The sequence below is a fragment of the Protobothrops mucrosquamatus genome, unplaced genomic scaffold (assembly GCF_001527695.2).
Source record: "Protobothrops mucrosquamatus isolate PMUCROS unplaced genomic scaffold, P.Mucros_1.0 scaffold363, whole genome shotgun sequence".
NCBI classification, from domain to species: Eukaryota; Metazoa; Chordata; class Lepidosauria; order Squamata; family Viperidae; genus Protobothrops; species Protobothrops mucrosquamatus.
This window is the reverse complement of record NW_015386697.1, coordinates 740,307-761,635: the sequence shown is the minus strand read 5'-3', so window position 1 is coordinate 761,635 and position 21,329 is coordinate 740,307. Positions and strand designations below refer to the sequence as shown.

General features: G+C 40.5%; 1 protein-coding gene across 2 annotated transcripts in view; it reads right to left on the bottom strand.

Annotated features, from left to right (window-relative positions):
- Positions 1-495: 495 nt before the first annotated feature.
- The window catches only part of DNM1L (dynamin 1 like), a 43,589-nt gene continuing 22,755 nt past the window's right edge, over positions 496-21,329 (bottom strand). The window contains exons 6-19 of one of the 2 annotated variants that reach the window (XM_015815672.2): positions 20,732-20,894; positions 19,379-19,499; positions 18,213-18,344; positions 16,249-16,455; positions 15,032-15,152; positions 14,701-14,856; positions 13,210-13,299; positions 11,717-11,809; positions 10,540-10,596; positions 10,254-10,331; positions 5,657-5,824; positions 5,102-5,211; positions 3,509-3,668; positions 496-1,797 (exon numbers count right to left, since the gene is read on the bottom strand). In XM_015815672.2, coding sequence (XP_015671158.1) covers positions 1,741-1,797; positions 3,509-3,668; positions 5,102-5,211; positions 5,657-5,824; positions 10,254-10,331; positions 10,540-10,596; positions 11,717-11,809; positions 13,210-13,299; positions 14,701-14,856; positions 15,032-15,152; positions 16,249-16,455; positions 18,213-18,344; positions 19,379-19,499; positions 20,732-20,894 — 1,713 coding nt within the window. In that variant the 3' untranslated portion in view covers positions 496-1,740. The remainder of the gene's footprint in view (positions 1,798-3,508; positions 3,669-5,101; positions 5,212-5,656; positions 5,825-10,253; positions 10,332-10,539; positions 10,597-11,716; positions 11,810-13,209; positions 13,300-14,700; positions 14,857-15,031; positions 15,153-16,248; positions 16,456-18,212; positions 18,345-19,378; positions 19,500-20,731; positions 20,895-21,329) is intronic. The other variant, XM_015815673.2, reaches the window with a different exon arrangement.

Below are 21,329 nucleotides of genomic sequence, written 5' to 3'. Positions count from 1 at the left end.
CAGCTGTCTGCAAGGAATATAAATCTTTCAGAGCTGAAGAAGCTTCTTGGATGAGAAGCAAAACATCTTCAAAGAAAAACAAAGTTCAGTTGCCTCCAAAAAGAAAAAGAAAAAAAGCACCTTTGGGATAACCATGACCTGGATGACTAAGAATCCCCGTGGACAAGAGAAACCAATATTTCTTCCAAAGTTCCTCTAAAACCGAATAATTTCCCCAGGGGTTAATTTGGGCATATCCTGGGGGTAATGGAATAATGTGTAATTGGTTGTTTGTGAGTTGAGGATACTGCTGTCAAGACACTTGTGTAAAACAACAGTCTGGGTTTTGTGTGCTGGTGTGTGTTTATGGGGTAATGATTGGGAAAAGAGATCATATAATACTATAGTACTTCTAACTCATATATTAATGCAATTCACTTAACTCTGCAAGAATCTTGGCATAGCCGTTATTAAATTCAAGACCATCTAGTTCCATAGATTTGCAAAGGCCGCAAATGAGACTCAAACACAATTTTATTTTTTGTATGATTAATCTGCATGTGGGTGTGAATTTGTGTAATAAATCGCAGATACATTTAAGAGCAGTAAATGCAACTATGTTTCAGTGTAAAATAAGGGCGAAACTCATATACTTTCAAACTTACTGAATATTAAAAATTTCTGGTCTCAGATGATTTAGGTCAACTTCTTTTTAGCCTGTTATGTTGACATTATCAGGCAAAATTTGGTTTTCCACAAGTACTCATGGAAGAAAGTACTGTGCCTACTTCCTAATGTGTGCTGCTCAAAGAAAGCTAGAAATAGTCATTTCAAACACGACAGTTAATGTATCCTTTAAAAAGGAAAAAAAACTATCTGTGATAAGACCCGTTGTACTTTAAAATAATAAAATATTCAGGGATCAGTATGCCATTGTTGCTTTTGCTGGTCATAGTAGAGAAGTCAAACAAATTGGCTGTATCACTGGTGGGTTTTTTTAAAAAAGGCAGAACTTAGCAATATGTTCTGGTGATCCAAGTTGATCTGATGGACAGCTGCCTTTACTTCAGTGTTCTTTCAAAGATTATTAAGAGAGACATGATCTTTCATACTATTTCTACTTATTTTTTTAAAGCCTGATATTTTAGGGAACGGTCCCAGGTTTTTGGTCCCATCCAGAGGAAACTGGTGAATGGAAATTTCTTGCCAATTCTACCGTTTCTCAGCTGACATATTCCATATTTATATAACAAAGAGAAAAGTTCAGTAATACCAGAAGTTAAACCAACTATCTTTGAGTTTACATATCAAATAGCTAAGAGGCAATATTTCTCTTGTATGGTTCGTCTGCTTGAGATCAAGGGTATGCAATTAAATTCATAATTAAATATTGCAGGGTCCTTCTTTCACGGATAAAAACTTATATTGCAAAAGCAGCTGAAAAAGCTACATCACAATTCTACACTGCTCATCCTATTCACAGGCAACTAATTTAACCAAACCAGAAACTGGGATTTTAACCTAGCTTTTTCCTCAATTTTAACTTAATTCAGTCCCACATAAAACAAGGTTGTTCTTTGTATCAGGAAACAGCCGGGAGTGATGATGATTAAATATTATTTGCTTTGCAAAGTACAGGATGCTTTTCTGTCCACAGACAACTGAACCAAACTTCTTGATATAAGCATACTTTACATGCTGCGATACACATGGAGTTTCATTAGTATATAACACCTAGCCCTTTTCAAGTCTCTTGTTTCTTCACCAAAGATGTGTTTCTCTAATCTCTGCAATAATTTGACTGGCTCTTTGCAGGGCCTGAAAAAAAAAGAAATCATATACCAATTAGGGCAAAGGCCATCAACCCAGAAGTGCTTCTTTTCAGGCTATATACAGCTCTTAGGACACCCTTAATCATTCTGCTCAATAATAGTACTGCAATTTTGTAGGAAAGGGAATATATTAAACATTGTAAAATCAAGGAAAAAAACTGTGGCTCAGATTTTTCCTGTGATGTTATTGTATCTTCACTGACTTCTCTAGAAAGAAAGAAAGATACTGAACATGCAGGAAGGAGGGAGACAGAGATGCTGGCCCCTCAAAATTTGTTCACTATTTTATATAGACTTTGCCCTCTATTATGGATTCAAATGCTCAGCTGGGTTATTTAGGTTACTTTAAAGAAGCCAATGCTAGGGGAGAGTTAATTTAATAAAAAAACTCAAATAATTTGATCTCCATGAGCATTATGGTCCACTTACATGCATTTACAGTAATTACTTCTCTATTACTGTTCTAGCAACTCAGTTATATCATGCTTACTTGAAAGTAAAAGTAAATTACAGAAATAGAAATTACCAGAGCTAGGGAAGTACATACTTCCTGCATGGCAGGACATTTATAGGAAAAATAGGATTTAAATAAGGATGTTCAGCTTTTAAAATTTGGGAGGTTATTTATGCTACAGGGGCAATGCGGTGGCTCAGCGGTCAAGATGCTGAGCTTGATAGCTGGAAAACCGGCAGCCCAGGTTTGAGACCCAAGCGCCCATACGATGGGGTGAACTCCTGTCCTTGCCCCAACTCCTGCCAACTTAACAATTCGAAAGCATGCAAATGCGAGTACCACTTCGGTGAGAAGGTAGCGCTCTGTGATGTCATGCTGGCCACATGACCACGGAAATGTCTTTGGACAACGCTGGCTCAATCGCCTTGAAACAGAGATGAGCACTGCCTCCTATCATCAGCAACAACTAGCAGAATAAAATCCGCAAGGACGCCTTTACCTTTTGCTTATGCTTTAGGGCTAGGATTCTGCAAGAGGTTGTGATTGAAATAAAAAAACTTCATTTTTTGACCTTCATATGCCAAGCAATGCTAGCTATAGGTATATAAGTAGTCCTCAACTACAATCATAATGTTGTAGCAAGCAATGATAGTTGTAAAGTGGATCATGTGACGATCCACAATTTTATGGCTTTTGTGGTGGTCGTTACACAAACCCATTGTTCATAACGGGCTGTTTTTTTGCCAGAAACTGGAAGTAAATTCCAGTTTCCTGCCAAAATGTCATAAATTATGGTCATCTGAAACTGCAAATGGCAGAAAATATGGGCTGGTTCCTAAGCACCCCAAATGTAGTCATGTGACTGGGGGGGAGCAGATGTTGGAACTCTGAATCCAGGTCATAAATAGCTTTTTCGGGACCCATCATAACTTCTAACAGTTGTAGGTCGAGGACTTCCTTTAATAACTTTCATGAAGAGGTTCCCTTAGACCTGAAAATTATTTCAAGGGTTCCTCCAGGGTAAAAAGGTCGAGAAAGGCTAATCTAGGCATTGGGCCAGAAAACAGATTTTTACATTACAAAACTACTTTGCCCCTTTTCTGAATTACCAATGAATTTATTGTCCTAAAAAAAAAATTGTTTCTGTGCTCACCCTTGTATCTAGAATCTACATAGAACAAAACCAAATGTATACGGATTTATAATGCTTCAGATTTAAACCTTCAGCAAAAGGTCTGTGTACCTGTAACATGTCAGCTGCCTCCTTCCTGCGCTGAGCCATGTCTTCTGATTCAGTTAAAAGATCATCCAGCAGTAAAGCTTTGTACAGCTGTCCAACTAGCTCACTCTGAAGAGTATCTTTCACGTGGTTCACCAAAAAATGCATCACTGCTTTTGGCACACTGAAAGCAAACAGCAACAGTTCAAGCATACTACTGCACCTTTCTGAAAATAAACTGCTTTAAGCTCAGAAAAGAAAGGGAAATCTCTCTTTAAACAGTTACATGTGTTTTTGCAGTCCTAGAAGTGAACAATCAAAGCACAAGAAAAGTCAGAGATGTGGCCTGTAGTATAGCCCAGGGGTAGGCAACCTTGGCTCTTTTATGACTCGTGGACTTCAACTCCCAGAATTCCTGAACCAGCCATGCTGGCTCAGGAATTCTGGGAGTTGAAGTCCACGAGTCATAAAAGAGCTAAGGTTGCCTACCCCTGGTATAGCCATTGCAGCTCCGTGGTCACATGATCAAAATTCAGGTACTTAGCAACTTGCCCACAATTACGACCTCAGGGTTTGCTTCAACTCCCCCCACCTGCCCATCTGTCTCCATCTTTGCCCTTCTGGCTGCCCTGCACTCCACCACCTGTCGCTCCCATCTGACCTTCGCCATGATGAGGTGTTCCATCATCACGTCAGCAGCTATCTTGCCAGGCACACCTCATCAGCAGGGGAAGGAGGAAGACGGTGAAGGTCAGCTGGGGACAGGAAGAGCAACGGAGCACAACGTGGCCAAAAGAACGGGGGGGGGGGGATAGGCAAGGGGGGGAGTTGAAGCGGAGGCAAGCATGGCACTGTAAAAGTATGATGATCTCCCCTAACAACAGTGGATTCCTTGCCTCACTCCTCCAACTGGATCTACCAGTTTATCTTTTATCTTTTTCAAAGCCAAAACATTGTTAGGAATTGGGCAGCAATCCAGATCTGAAAGGCAAAATACGATTGGAGCTTGTGCTGGCATGCATATCCTACCAGACAAGAACTTTTTAAAGCAAGCACATATTTTTCTGGAATCCTATAAAAGCTGCAGAAGATAACTGTGCGAGCCAGAAGAAAACTGCAATTGCTTTAAGATTGTATTTCTATGTATTCATTCAATGTACCTGGCCACCGAATCACATTATGCCCTTTAAATATGGGCTTGTGCCCAGCACTAGAAACCGACATGCTGTTGAGTGAAGCGCCAACCTCCAGCAGGGCAATGCCTCTGAGCCTCAATACTAGCTCCATGAACATTTTTAGAAACTTAGAACTGGCAGGAGGCTGCAGACGAGTGCTTGTTTTAAATGTCTGCTCAGGAAATAAGTGAAAGAGTGGCTGGGATGTAAGTGATCTCAAAACATTTTCTCTCTGCCCCCACTCCTGCTTTAGAATCATTATTTGCTTAAATTCTCAGTTAGCATGAGGAACTAAAATGGAAGCAAATTGAAGGCCTACATTCAAATCAACCTAGCTGTGTCTAGGTCTGCAGAAAAGACTGCCATCAAAACATTCCTGTGATCATGCATGCAAGTTGCAACTATCACAATGCAAGCTTCTTGGGGTTTTAATATAGCTTACCTGTCTTGAATGTTCTTCCTGACAATTAGGAAGTAGGATTTGATGAGACGTTCTATCACTTCGCAATCTCTTTGTTCCCGGGCTGAAAGCTTGCGTGCAACAGGAACAGGCTAGGAGTGTAGCAGAAGAAGAAAAATCACAAATGACACAAATATATTAACTGTAATAGGTATAATAAACAACACTGGTAAACGCTGACCTGATTTTTTTAATAGGATACTGCTATTATTATTATTGGTTCATAAAATTGTCAAATCAGAAGGAGTCAAGGCTACTTACAGCTTAATCTCAGAAATAGTTCAAAATTTCAGGGGTAGTCAACCTTGGCTCTTTTATGACTCGTGGACTTCAACTCCCAGAATTCCTGAGCCAGCATGGCTGGCTCAGGAATTCTGGTAGTTGAAGTCCACGAGTCATAAAAGAGCCAAGGTTGACTACCCCTGGTTCAAATGATGAATTCTCTTCATTGTAACAGAATACTTGTGATCAATAACTTGTTCTTCATCTTCTACCCAATTTTAGCTTTGCTTAGTCAGGGCTCATGTAGGAACTTACCACATCTAGCAAGTTTACAGCATGGCCTTTTTGAGGGCTGACAGGTAAAACTGTTACTGGTTTGGATTTTTCCTCTGCTAATATCTCTTCTGTCCTAGATGATTTCAGCATCCCTCTCCAATTGCCAGTTCCAGATTCTGGAATTCCTTCTCCGGAAGCAAGAGATGCCTAATTCGAAGAAAGATATAACATGCAAACTCAACCCCTTATTTGTGAGACAAATGCTTACCTGAACATTTCCTCCAATTTTGTTCAGTCAATTTATTCAATTTCCCTATTCCATCACTAAGAAATGTAAGGCGTTCACTCTTCCCACTACCCCTTTTATTTTATCCTTTTAACTCTCTTGACAGGTTGATGTGACAGAGGTGTGTCACATTCAGGAAAGTATTCAGGCCCCCTTCACTTTTGTCACTTTTGTTATGCTGCAGCCTCATTTTATGGTTGTTGAAATTCATTTTTTTCTCATTAATCTACACTCAGTACCCCATAATGACAAAGTGAAAACAGAATTTTAGAAATGTCTGTAAATGTATTAAAAAGAAAAGAAATGAAATATCACATTGGCCTAAGTATTCAGACCCTTCACTCAGTACTTTATTGAGGCACCTTTGGCAACAATTACAGCCTTGAGTCTTTTTTGGGGGTATGACATAACAAGCTTTGCACACCTGGATTAGGGGATTTTCTGCCATTCTTCCTTGCAAATCCTCTCAAGCTCAGTCAGGTTGGATGGCAACTGTCAGTGGACAGCCATTGTCAGTCCCTCCAGATATGTTCAATAGGGTTCTAGTCAGGGCTCTGGCTAGGCTACTCTAGGACATTCACAGAGTTGTTCCTAAGCCATTCCTGATGTTGTCTTGGCTGTGTGCTTGGGATTGTTGTCATGTTGGAAAGTGAACCTTAAGTCCAGTCTTAGGTCCTGAGCACTGTTGTGGAATAGGTTGTCACTGAGGATATCCCTGGACTTTGCTCCATTCATCTTTCCCTCAACCATGACCAGTCTCCCAGTCCCTGCTGCTGAAAAACACCACCACAGCATGATGCCATGCTTCACTGTTGGGATGATATTGGGCAGGTGATGAGCAATGCCTGGTTTCCTCCAGACATAACATTTAGAATTGAGGCCAAACAATTCAATCTTGGTTTCACCAGACCAGAGAATCTTGTTCCTCATAGTCTGAGAGTCCTTCAAGTGTTTTTTTGCAAACTCCAAGCAGGCTTTCGTATGTTTTGCACTGAGGAGAGGCTTCTGTCCAGCCACTCTGCCATAAAGCCCAGATCGCTGGAGGGTTGCAGTGATGGTTGTCATTTTGGAACTCTGTCCCATCTCCACACAGGATCTCTGGAGCTCAGTCAGAGTTACCATCGGGTTCTTGGTCACTTCTTTTACTAAGGTCCTTCTCCCCCTATTGCTCAGATTGATCGGGCAACCAGCTCTTGGAAGAGTCCTGGTTGTGCCAAACTTCTTCCATTTGAGAATTATGGAGGCCACTGTGCTCTTAGGAACCTTCAGTGCAGCAGAAATTTTATTGTAGCCTTCCCAAGATCTATGCCTTGCAATAATCCTGTCTCTAAGCTCTGCAGGCAGTTCCTTTGATCTCATGGCTTTTGCTCTGCTACAGTATGCATTGTCAGCTGTGAGGCCTTCTATAGAAAGTTGTGTGCCTTTCCAAATCATGTCCAATCAATTTAGTCTACCACAGGTAGTCTCCAATCAAGATGTAGAAATATTTCAGCAATAATCAAGAGAAAGGGAGGCACTTGAGCTAAATTTCAAGTGATGTTGCAAAGGGTCTGAATACTTATGCCAATGCGATAGTTCAGTTTTTTCTTTTGAATAAATTTACAGACAATTCTAAAATTCTGTTTTCACTTTGTCATTATGGGGTACTGAGTGTAGATTAATGAGAAAAAAGTGAATTTCAACAACTATAGAAGCAGGCTGCAGCGTAACAAAATTGACAAAAGTGAAGGGGGTCTGAATACTTTCTGAATGCATTGTAGTTTATAGGATTTATATGGCCTCTTATCTGAAATAATGATTCTAGGCAGCTCACAACTTCCATTAAAACATAGCTAAAAACAAAGTACACCCCCCGAAGTCGGACCAAACAACCTCCTGGCTGAAGTCCCATCCTAGGCCAATGTTTTGGGGAAGTCTTTATGGTCTACTGGAAGGCAATGGTATAGTATCACCAAACAACCCACAAGAGGTAAAGGCTCAGACTGATCCTTGCAAATGTACAATTAGCTTTTAGTGCAACCAACACTCCCAAACCTGCAGATCTATAAACCTGTAAGTGGAAACTACAATCTTCAAAGCCCCCAGAATTTCTTTTAATTTCAGCAGCAACAATTTACTGTCAGACTGAGTGAAAATGCATGAAAAAAGTGTTTAAATCCTAAAATAAGCTTAACAGTTAATTTCTCCAGAATAATTATATTAAAAAAGTCTAATCTCCACTAACTTTGTATCACCATTTAAACCTATATTGTCTCCGATAGAAAGTACGATTCAATTTGAACATGCAGATACACAGATTTACACATACACAATTAACTTGACTTTAAGTGCAAGGTATATATACTTGTAGCAATCATACGATTTAATTCTTAAAAGTTGTCATTTTTAAATAAGGATTATCCCAGAGGGTCACCTTCTAATGACAAGAAGAATCAAAATTAAATCTCTTTCCCAATATCAAATATAACCGGACTTATGACTGGTTTTCACACTTACGACCACTGCAGCATCCCCATGGTGACATGATCAAAATCTGGGCAGTTGGCAACAGGCATGTGTTTATAACAGTTGCACTGTCCCAGGGCCATGTGACCACCACGTGTATGATCTTCCCAGCCAGCTTCCAACGAGCAAAAGTCAATGGGGGAAACCAGACTTACTTAATGACCACATGATTCACTTAATGACTGCAGTAATTTGCTTAACAAATGAGGTAAAAAAGTCATAAAATGGGATAAAACTGCATAGCTTAGCAATGGATATTTTGGACTCGATTATTGTCATAAGGACTACCTGTATGGTCACGATAACTTTGCACTGAGGTAAACAGTCATGGCCCCATCGGAGCCCGGTTGGGAAAAGGAGGAGGAATTGGAACTGGGATCGTCCGACGGGTATGGCCCGTCTCCCTGGGAATGTTTGGAGAGGCCAGGGGCTGAGGATGATGCTGTCCCAGCCCCCTCAGCATTGGGGGAGGTGGTCGACCAGACGGAGAACTGCCTGCCCTCACAGACACAGTGGAGGATCGGCTGCTGACAGGCCATAGTGCTGAGAGGCAGCAGATCCGCTCTGATGTGGAACAGCTGCCTACTCCACTTGATCCAAGGGCAAGGAGAGCGGAACATAGGCAAGCTCAGAGAAGGGCTGCAAGGCTACTCAGGAGAAGGTTGCCCCACCCCTCCTCACAAGGAACACCTGGAGTAGACTGACTTAAGGAGAAGCCTTGGGGAGTTAGTCTTTGCCAGGAACAATTGGCTTACATTCCCCCGGCTTTGACTTGTGTCTTTTGCCTTTTGCCTTGCGGATTGTTTTTCACCTTTTGCTTTGCTTAGCCTTGAGGACTACCTTCTGCCTTTTGTCCTGTACCTTGTCCTTCTTGTGGCACTGCTTTATGCCCTTTTGCCTCGCCTTGCCTTGAGAACTGACTTTTGCCCTGTACCTTGTCTTTGCCCTGAGGACTGCCTTTTGCCTTGCCTTTGCCTCGTGGACTACAGTTTGCATCGTGGACTCGCTTAGCCGGATGAGCTGGACGGGACCCTGGATCTTGCCCTGTGAGCGTGCTCCTATTCTGTGGACTTTCTTTGTTATATATGGGCTATTGTTTGGGGAATTGAGGGTGGTTGCCTTCAGGGTAGCATGGGGTGGAGCCTTACCAGTCGTTGGAGGGCTGTTTGTTGGAACATTTACTTATAGGAATAAAGGACTCTCTAGAGGCCTGCCTTGCCTTGACCATCTAGGTCAGGGATAGGCAACCTTGGCTCTTTTATGACTCGTGGACTTCAACTCCCAGAATTCCTGAACCAGCATGGCTGGCTCAGGAATTCTGGGAGTTGAAGTCCACGAATCATAAAAGAGCCAAGGTTGCCTACCCGTGACCTAGCTCATAACAAACACTGAGGTAAAAAGGTAAAGATTCATGAATCAGAATCAACTTCTGGAGCCTAGAAACACTCATGTAATTTTCTTGACATCAATGTGGAAGTGGTTTCACATTTCAGGCTTCCTGTTTTGTTGTTTAATTTCCTAATTTAGTCTGAAGCCTCAAGTTTTTCTAATAGCCTCCTATCCAAATACACTACTTCCTAGATCCTATCCTACTTAGCTTTCATGCAACAAAGCCAGCTAGGTGTGGCCACTATAACCATTAAACAACTACAGAGCTGCCTAGTACCCAAGGTGAAACCCATTACCCTAAGATTATTCAATAAACTAACACCTGAAGACACACAATCAACCTGAACTATGAATTCTGAACAATCACATTAGCTGTTTCTGAGAATCATGCTCAACTGACCAAGATTCAGCACAAAATAACTAAGCATGCATTGCTTAGAAGAAAGAGAGACAGACCTTGCCATCAACCTCAGCAGAACCAGCAGCAGAAGTCTCCTGGGAAGATGGTGCCATAACACCAGGAGGCTTAATGGACTAAAAAAAAGGCAAGAAGGGCAGAGAAGGATATCAGTACTGCTTGACAATACCTTATGTGTTAAGTTTAATCAGTCTCTTTTATCCCCTTACTTGCTGTTTCTCGGAAATAGAGGTACACTAAACAGCAGTTTGGACCACCTTGGGGGGAAAAAAGCTGTTTGGCATTTACAAAACATACTGTCAGTTTTATGTATCAGACACATACCTTGTCCCGTAATCCAAGAGAAGACATCTCTCTAGCTAATCTGTTCCGCCTTTGTTCCTTTAAGAAAAAAATGTGTGATTAGAAATTAGCTGTCAAAGAGCAATCAAATCCTGATTCTTAAGGCATTAGCGTAGAAACCGGGAGACTCTTAAGTTCTAGTCCTCCCTTAAACACAAAGCCAACTGATTGGCCTTGGACCAGTCATTTTCTCCCAGCATTAGGAAGAAGACATCGGCAAACTTGAAAATCTTGCCAAAAAAACTGAAGAGACCAGCCCAGGTAGTCTCCAGGAGTCCATACTGACTCAAAGGCACACACCTATCTAAGCATGATTTCTGCAAACTGAGAAAGAGTTAAATATGTTAAAGATGAGTTAGTAGCAATAGCACTAGCATTTAGACTTTTATACCACTTGATAGTGCTTTACAGCACGCTCTGAGCAGTTTACAATATCAACATATTGCCCCCAACAATCTGGGTCCTCATTTTATTGACCTTGGAAGGATGGAAGGCTGAGTCAACCCTGAGCCAGTTAGGATCTAATTCCTGGCTGCCGGCAGAGTTAGCCTGCAGCTGACCTGGCCAAAGCCATTTTCCTTGTTTCCGGTTGCCACAAATGGGACGTTTTCTATTAGACTAAACATTTTTCTATCCCACGGGAACCAAGGTCATTTCTGTTTCCCTCAGCTGGGGAGGATACTTTTAGTATTAGAAAGGCCACCTGGATGTGTTATTGGGGAACGTAGTTAATTACATAGCCGCTGGGGTGGGTCTGTAACTTTGTATTACTGTTGCTTTTGGGAGGGAATTTTAGTCTTGGTTTCACTTTTGACCGTGCTGATACTTTGTATCCAATAAACATGTTCTCAGAGGAAACCTCAAGCCTCCGAGTTCTATTTTATTTGGCCTCATCTATTGGAACCATAACAACTGTATTCTAACCAATTAAAGATGTCTGAACCATGTTTGCCTAATGACAGGAAGACCTGCAGCCTGTTCTACCTCCAAGAATTGGAGGCACAGGTGTTTCTGTCACACAGGCAAGATGATAATTTATGTTTTAGCTAATATTCCCAATCAGGCAAACAAAGAATCTAACCTCAGTAGTTGATATGAAAATCTAGTAAGTTTAATAATGTATCATAAACATTTGAAAAGATTATATTTTCTTCTTTACCTCTATATTATTGTTTATTAGCCCACAAGCATCTGCAAAATCTGGATGCTTGGTGTTGATATAAGCCAATTCAATGGCTACTAAATTGTGAACCTAGAAAAAAAAAAGAAAAAAACCAAAACTTTAATTCCATTGAAAAATAACTTCAAAACTTCAACACTGCATCAAGAACAAAAATATTTCTTCTCAGCCAATTTTTCATGAAGTTGCTTGTTTTCTTTGTTTCAAAGTGATTTTATAGTTCTCAAAGTTTATGCCACATATATTTCTATATTTTGCAGCCTTTAATGCTGATCAAAATTTTATAAATAAAATGTAAAGTCAAGTTCTGAATCAAGAACATTTGATTCAGAATTAAGCCCTCCATCTATAAATGACCCCATTGTCGTGGCCCCGTCGGAGCCCAGGTAAGAGAAGGAGGAAGAGATGGAGCTAGGACCCACAGAGGGAGATGGCGCTGTCTCTCTGATTCAGGAGGAATGACCAGAGGAGGAGGAGGCAGTCCTGGGTCCCTCAGGCCTCAGAAGGGTCGCCAGGGAGGAAGAAAGAGTGCAGGATGACCGAGCGAGGGGGGAGGAGATGGACAGGGCAGGCAGCAGAGGAGCGATGGAACTCCGGAGATGAGCAACTGCCTCCCCCGACTGATCCCCGAGCGTGGAGAATGTAGAGGAGGCGGAGTCAGTGCAGAGCGATCCGACTACTCAGGAGGAGGGTGCCTCGCACCTCTTCACAAGTCCCAACTGGGGAATAGGATTTAAAGAGACGCCGTGGGGAGGGGCTTTTATTGGAAACAAGTGCTGCATTTTTCTAGCCACACTTGCTGCTACCCACATCTTGCTGCCTTGCCTTGCCTTACTTCGCAGCAACACAGCTCTGCTCCAGGCTATGCTGCAGTTCCAGCGAACAATCCGTGCAATGAGGACGCCCAGTAACCAAGCTTCTAAAACTGTGCTGCTCCCCTGGACCTCTAGCAGCCAGGAACTATTGGCGGTGTATGGGTGTGTGTGTGTGTGTGTGTGTGTGTGTGTGTGTGTGTGTGTTTAGAGCTTTGGCTCTTGGACTTGCAGTGAACTGTGCTACTGCCCTAGACTTCTAGTAGCCAGAAACTATTGGAGGTGTGTGTGCGTGTTTAGAGCTTACTCTTGGACTTGCAGTGAACAGTGGGAATTTTGGGGGAAAGTAGGAGCAATAAAAGGGAGTTAACCCTTCACTTCAGCTGTGTTGCTTCCGTGCCCAGCCCCGGGTCATAACACCCATGTACTGAATATAATAAAGTACATTACCATATAAGGATATAACAAACTGAAACTTAAGTTCTATGAAGGAAGCCTATTTTATGTACTTCTATAGAAATTGTAGCTGTCACTTGCAAAACTATTTGATCACGAAAATAATTCTTCAGCAACAAACCCCATAGTGATATCTCATAATATCTAACTCATATTTTCATGCAACCAAAGGTGTCATAATACAAGAATCTCCACCCTGATTACCATTTCATTTGTAATTGGTAGCCTTCGACGCAAAAGACTGGTCACAACCTCAACAATGGCATCATGGAGTTTAGGAAATCTCAGCAATTCCTGAATACAAGCAAAACAGCACAGGATTTCATTTGCTATAATCAAAAACAGAATGGTCAAAATGAATGAACTAGAATATTTAGTTTCCAGAAGAACTGGTCTTCATAAATAATGTAATTCCCATAAACCAGCAGAGACCACTGAGTGCCCCCAAATGGCTCCCCGGACCCTGGTTGTAGACTTCATTTCAACAGCAAATCTAAAGGAGTTTTGCCTGAGTTCCACTTAGAGGAATCCATCCCACTATACTGTTGTCAATTACTATTCTCTAATTATCTCAACAGAGTGGAAGTAAGACTCCTTCTGACATGCCCATCCTCTTACCTCTATAATGTAAAAGATAATAATAAATCTTTATTGATTAGCCCTTGGGCCATATCAAAGTGTAAAGTTCCAGCAACAAAACATTGTCAAAGTTTGATAAAAGTAATTTAAAATGAACTTTGATAAAATACAGTTTAAAATGGAATTAAGAGTAAAATACGACTTAAAATGAAATTAGAGTAAAATACAGTCTAAAATGAAATTAAAATAGAGTACAGTAATTTAAAATATAGATAAAATATGATAAAATTATATCTTGGAGTCGCCCTTGCAATGTACCCCAATCAGTCCCACATATAGGGATCTCAACCGAACCATTTTGTTTAAATACTGTGCTGCGTTAAATGTTATTTTCAAGTTCTGGCCGCACATGAGGTAAGTTGTTTTGATATGGGGATCCCAATGGTTCATTCGTTTGGTATATAGACCGAGGTACCTGTCTCTCACCCTCTTGTACAGGCAACAATCAAATAGTATGTGAGCCAGGTCTTCTACCTCTGCCGCTCCGCAAATGCAGAGACGCTCATTGTAAGGTATAGCATGGAATCTCCCATATCTGACCATTGTGTCAAGCTGTTCAAATATAATGTAAAAGAGAACTGTGACAGAATGGAACAGGGCAGTGCTGTACTCTTACTTTATGCACTCCTCATGCTTCTTTCTCCAAGTGTCTCCACAGGCACATATTTAAGACATACCAGCCCTTTCCCAATCTGACGTTATGGAATACTGACTTTCAGCCAATGTTATCAACAACCATTCTGGCTGGCAATTATAGAATTTGTCCAGAATAATTTGAGGCAACTATACTATGTAAGGGGCAGCAAAGCAAAGAATTTGCTTGCATGTCTATACTAAAAAGATACCCCTGTGTCCAAGTATGCACACAGCCTCTAGGAGAATCTATTATTATTCCAACACCTTTCATTTACATTTTTCTCCTTAATGAGAAGAGTTCTCCTTTATCGCCAAAGAAATTATACGTTACAGATGCATTACTTTGATAGCCCTAGCAGAGATTTCCGAAGTGCCAGATTATGTCAAGCTCTAACAGCATACACCAGCTCCTTCTTTTACCTGAGTGCTGTAATTGCTACAGTGCTGAATAATCCGTTGCATTTCCTCATGAACGAGTTCCACACATCGTAAGCTGGGCTCTTCCAAGCGTTTGATTTGCCTTTTTACTAACAATTCAAATGAAACTTCAGGTATAAACAACGCAGGCCGGGGACCCTGATCAAAAGGAAAGCAACGAGTTACTGTTTTGTTATCAGACCTCACTATACTGAATGGGGCAATGAAACATTGGGCAGATCATTCCATTATTAACAACAACACCCCGACCACGAGTATCTGTTTTAACGAGAAAAAGTATCTTACTGAATAGTTATAAAAGGATAATACCTACAGTAGCATTTCTAATGGCAGTCAAGATGTCAATGGTGTTAAGGCCACCTAATGGATCCACAGACTCTAAGGTGCGCCCGAAGGTTTCATGAAAAATGTAGCAAATTCTAGCTCCGCCACACCTAAAAGATGGGAAATGAAACAGGAAACGAGTAAGCCAAATTGTATTATATGTACTTAATTTTTGTGAGGACAGCACATTTCAATTCAAGTTTTAGAAACTTACTAACCAGGTAAGCTTACCAATGAGGACACACTTACCAATGATAATTGGGACCGGGAACTCCTTTGCTAAACAACATAGTTGTAATGTGTAATGTTATGTGATTGTACCAACTTACAACAACAGTTCCAGCAGTCTCGGTTGCCATTGTTAGATCAATTCTGTGAAGTTATAGCACCCCATGACCACGTGACTGCCATCTGCAACCTCTTGCTGGCTTCCCCTTTGACTTTGCTTCTCAAAAGCTGGCAGGGAAGATTGCAAATGGCAATTATGTGACCATCAGATGCTGAGACAGCCACAACTACGAGAACCAGTTGTACGGATAATCCTCAACTTATGACCATAATGAAGTCATGAGACTGAGGCGGGGGGGGAAAGAGCCATTGAAACTTTGAATCCAGGTCAAGTCCATCTTAATTCTGAATAGTCACTAAGCAACAAGTTATAAGTCGAGGACTACCTATAATTACCTCTTGTTCACTGCTGCTTAACAGTTGCTGAACAAGCGGACATTAAGCAAGAATTACTTGAATTTAAGTATGTATCCATCTAGAACAGTGGTTCTCAACCTTTTTAATGCCGCGACCCCAACTGGTCGTAAGTCGAGGACTAAACCGGTCGTAAGTCGAGGACTAAACCGGTCGTAAGTCAAGGACTACTCAACCGGTCGTAAGTCAAGGACTTTCCCTGCCTGGAAGTGCCGCGCATGTGTGGTTCCGCCCCCTGCGCTGGCCGAGGTGTAGCTGGCAAGCGGCAGAGATGGAGCAGGCCGACCACCAGCTGTCCCAGCCCAAGGGAGGTAAGGCACCCGCCGGAAAAGGGAAAAAAAATGGCGGACAAAAAAAATGATGGACAAAAAAATGGCGGACAGCCTTGCTTGGCGACCCCTGTGAAATGGTTGATCGACCCCAAATGGGGTCCCGACCCACAGGTTGAGAACCACTGATCTAGAAAGACTATCCTCTATAGCAAAATCTGTAACATTTGCTTACAGTTCTGAAGTCTCTATGTATTTTGCTGTCCCTTCAATGGTGTTGCAATATTCACTGGCAAATTTGGTAATAAGCTGCAATAATGTGGCACTCTTATCATCTACTGGTTCTCCATAACTGTTGAGCAGAGACTGGTACTGGGCAGCTAAAACATTGATTCTGGTTTTCAGTTCAGGTAAGCAATCTCTAATGTGATGCATGAGTAGCCTAAAAGCAAAGTTTGAAGGGGGAAAAGAAACTGTTAGAAAGATGATATAAGCATGCAATCTGTTCAGGTTTTCATTCCACATTTTGGCTATTAAACAAATGAAGTTCTAGGAGTGCTGAATGCCAGCAGTTTTTGACTGAGAAATATCTGAGATTTTTGAAAGAAAAAGCTATGAATTTAATAGTAGGCTAAAGTATTTCACTAAGACATTCCAGACCATTCCTCAAAAACTTTAATTTTTATACATGACATACAATTTGAAAAATCTAACAGTATTTAGCTATATAAGCTACATTATTGATTAGCTTTAATTATTTAAAATATTTTTCAATCTCCAGGCAGGGTATTTAAATGCAATTACAATAAAAATAGATAAATGTAATAACAAAATGCACAATATAATAATGATCATTACCCGGTTGCCAGTGTGAATACTAATCTTTAAAACACTTCAAAGATAGCACATATTTTCTTTCTAGGGAAAGGCTATTTCAAATAATGGGTGCTGATGGCCTTTGCTTATAAGCCCTCTCTCTAGATAGACATCAAGTGAGTATTTACAGGATATGATACAACTAGAAGAGTCTCTGAGGAGGCAAAAAACAATGAAATATAGCATAATTGTGCAAAAGTAATGCCATTAACCAGATATGACTGAGCTGTAATTAGAGGCCCCTGCAATTGTTTATTTCTTTAATTAGCAACCATGCTGATTTGGAAGTAATGGTAGTATCAAATAAACCAAGTTACAGTATAATAGATGACATGAAGAAATATGTCAGCAAGGATTCCATTAAATTATGTTAGTTTATCTATTACACAGAATTAGCACTTAAATACACTTCAAAATCTATCATTTATAAGCAAAGGCTTGTAATTTCCCAAGATAGGGAGGAATCAAATTAAAACTGGCCATTTGTTTACCTCACAAAGCTAACCCCATATATAAAATCAACCCATAATAAATGCCAGGTTTCCAAGTGTTCCTGCATATATGAGAACTGCAAAAATAATTCTACACTCAGAACATTATTTTACCTCTGAACATCACCGATAAAAACTCTTCAAGGTTTTCCCAGAACATTGTGTCCCTAGAATTGACACTTTATGTATCCCTTATTATTACTCACCAGCAAAAGAAAAAAATTCTCTAACTGGGGCCCCAATGGGGGAATATCAATCTGGAGATGGTTGATTGACTAACAGGAGCCATGGTGGCATAGTGGTTAGAATGCAGTATTGCAGGCTAACTCACTGCTCAGTGCCAGGAGTTCGATCCTAACCGGCTTAAGGTTGACTCAACCTTCCAGCCTTCTGAGGTCAGTAAAATGAGATTGTTGGAGGCAAAATGCTGACTCTGTAAACCACTTAGAGAGGGGCGGTATATAAAGCACTATGGAGCGGCATATAAGTCTAAGTGCTATTGCTTTTGCTAATATGAGTTCCCACCTCACCCCGTGTATTCTTCTCGCTTTCTCCCCATCTTTAATTATAACTTATATTTTACTGCAATTTTACTGTGATTTTATACATTTATACATATATTTATGGTTTCATTTTAATGCTATAAACTGCCCAGAGTTGCCTTGTGGCAAGATGGAAAAGCAATTTTTAATAATAATAATAATAATAATAATAATAATAATAATAATAATAATAATAATAATAATAATATAACAACAACAGGAACAATAATAATAATAATAATAATGAAAAAAATCAAGTTGCAGCTTAAGACTAGAGCAACTCCCTGTACCTGTTAAGTGTTCTAGCTAGATACTTTGTCCCATTGCGGTTGGCTAAAGAGGGATACTTCTTCTGGAGAAAACCATATTCATCACGAATCGAATCGGCCACACTCTTCTTGGTGTTGATATCCAGCTGACTCCTGCAGGTTAATGAGTTTAAGTACTTCTTGTGAATACTTTAATAAAAGATCCCATCTTATTCATCACCAATCGGAATTGACCATTGCAGCATATGATCTAGATCTTATTCCTATTCTTTTCCTGTTGATAGCCCATCAACAGAGCGTTATATTTTGGATTTTGGGTTTTTTTTTCTTTCCATGCAAAAGTGCAACCACAATATGACTTTTGCTGCTTTGCCTATATCAGGGGTGTCAAACTGACAGCCTGTGGGTCGGTTGCATCATACAGAGACCGTGCCCACCCCAGCTCCGGCAATGCAAAAAAAGTCGCGACACGTCACATGACGCGACGAGTTTGACACCCGTGGCCTATATGATTGTCTGACAGACATGGCATAAAACATTTATCAATATAGGGTCTACATGATGCCAAATCCTAACTGTACTTTCATTCGTCTTATCTGCTATCACAATTTCCCTTGTCTTGTCATTATGCCAGACATAGGAATACACTATTTATATCAGATGCAAGCAGGACTAAGGCATTACTGACGAACTTTAACTCCATCCCTCCCAGTGAATCACCATTTGCATTCTTCAGGAAGGCCAAGTTGCCACCTAACCTGTTAAATGTTGCCCATCTCTTTTCTGTATCAGAGGCAAAGGAACAGTCACTTCTAGGGATAAAGAGTGGGGGGGGGGGCAGGAAAAGGATGCCCTGTGTGCAGGGCAAGGACGTGTGTGCGCCCAGTTTCTTCAAGGTTGGAAAGGTTAATGGGGGAGGGGAAAATGTTCTTTGCTATTTATTGTTATTTCTGTTTTGGGTCCCATCCTACAATGGTGCGTGTTTTCTGTTTCAAAATGACTGCAGAAAAGAAATATCTCCTAATTGCTAATTTACACAATATAAAAGTTTGAGAATATTAAGTTATCCACTACCTGCAATAGTTTTACTGAACCCTTAGTGGCAAAATGTGGGGATGAATGTCTGGGGAGTGTGGGAATAAAAAGACTTCTTTGAGAATCAAACTCTCATTCCACTCCGCACTCACCTGTTGACCAAACCAATGATGCCAAGCTTCACAGGTATTACTCTTCCCATAAGCACATCCATGGCATCTGTGCCAGCATCCATGAGATCCAGCTTTGTGATCACAGCAAGGGTACGCCGCCCTATCAGAGCGGCAGGAAAACTGTCATTTACATTAAGCTGGTCATGTATTTAATTTTTCAAGGCTAGGAAATATCTACCCAAAGCAAAAACAAAACAAAGAGGAAAGGGGGGGGAAAGGTGAAAAGGTACAAAATTGCCCATTAAACAAGGCCACGTAAAAGGGAAATTCACTGTTTAAAGGTTGAGCCATTCTCTGATTTAAAGCAAATTATAAGGTTACGCTAAGCTGCCTCACGCATCGTGCCTAGTTAAGAGTTTTTCTGACTTATAGTTTCTTATAATCCAGCCAATGTACTGACTGCTGAATCACCATCTCTTGGCTTGTTCTGCCAATAGGAGCTGCCAAGCAAACCTGAAAGCATTTGAACTGGGACCTTTTTGGCTTGATACTGGCTCTGTCTTGGTGAAGTACATTGTGTATAAATTGTTTATCTTTATTAAACAAATATATGTTTTAATTTCTAAATGTAACAGTGAACAATATAAATGAAACCTTCTCTATATCTCAAAGACGTTTTAGTAAAAAAAGCTAATGATGATAATTTGCAGCAAGTTTGTACGGAGCAAAGCACTGAAAACAAATCTGTTGATTTAAAGTTTAATAACTAAAACAAAACAGAAACAAAATCAGAACATGGAAGCAGAAATAAATCAAAATATAATAAATTAACAACAGCATACATTTGCAAAGCAAAACACTTCCCGACCTGAGACAATTGTTCTAGGTTTCATAAACTAGGATTCATAAAGTGAAACAAGCTTCAGGGTTAAACATTCCTCCTATTCTGTTATTTATTCTATGCTGCTTCCAGGTACCATTCAGCAGGTCAAACCTGGCTTGTATTAAGCGAGGGCTCAAATCTGGTGAAACACTAGCCTGCTAGTTAGTGTCAATAAAGTTAATTTATTTATTTATTTTTATTTTATTTTTTGGATTTATATCCCGCCCTTCTCCCGTAATGAAACAAGCAGGGAGCCACGGGGAAGAGTATTTTGCCTCCCCCATTTTATATACAATTCTGTAGTAACCCTTAAACAGTAAAACATCTTCCCAGCTGTTCTCGGTAATTTATGGGACTTAGCCCTGCCTTTTGTCTGAAATCCCCCAATCAAAATATGAATTTTCTAAGAACAGATGTTATTGCAAGGTGACATCAAACTATCAACTGGGCTTCAAAATATTGTTTCCTGGAGACAGACAGACCATCTGGAATATACCTTTTATACTTACCATCTGGATCTACCTCCCGGGCTATTTTCAGTGCTTCAGAGGTGGCCATGTCTGTGTTGGCAGCAGTGACTGCCAGAATAATTGAATTGGGGTTACTGATGAAGCGAATGATTAGTTCTCGGATCTGAAGTTCAATATCTTTTGGCTGATCACCTACAGGTACCTAGGAGATAAAAAATTAAACCAACTGAGTAGGGAGAATCCCTATGAATCTTTTTCTTTAAAGTCACATAAGAAACTCAAAGTGTTTGTTTAAACTCCCCAAATCCCCAGCTAGTATAGCTGCAGCGTTAAAAGTTGTATTCAAACAATGTGGAGGATGCCAATTAGGGAAATGCATGTAAGATGACTATTTGAAGAGATCTGTGCTGCAGGGTTACAAGAAAGGACTTCATAGAAAAGTATTTCTCAATCTTGGCAACTTTAAGATGTGTGCCATCGTGTGGTTGGGGAATTCTGGGAGCTGAGGTCCACACATTTTAAAGTTGCTGAAACTGAGAAATACTGCCACAGATAGTAGTGCAGACTGATGATGTAGACATAGCTAGGACCCAAGTAAGAATCATTTTGAAAATAAGTGCAATGCAGTATAATTTGC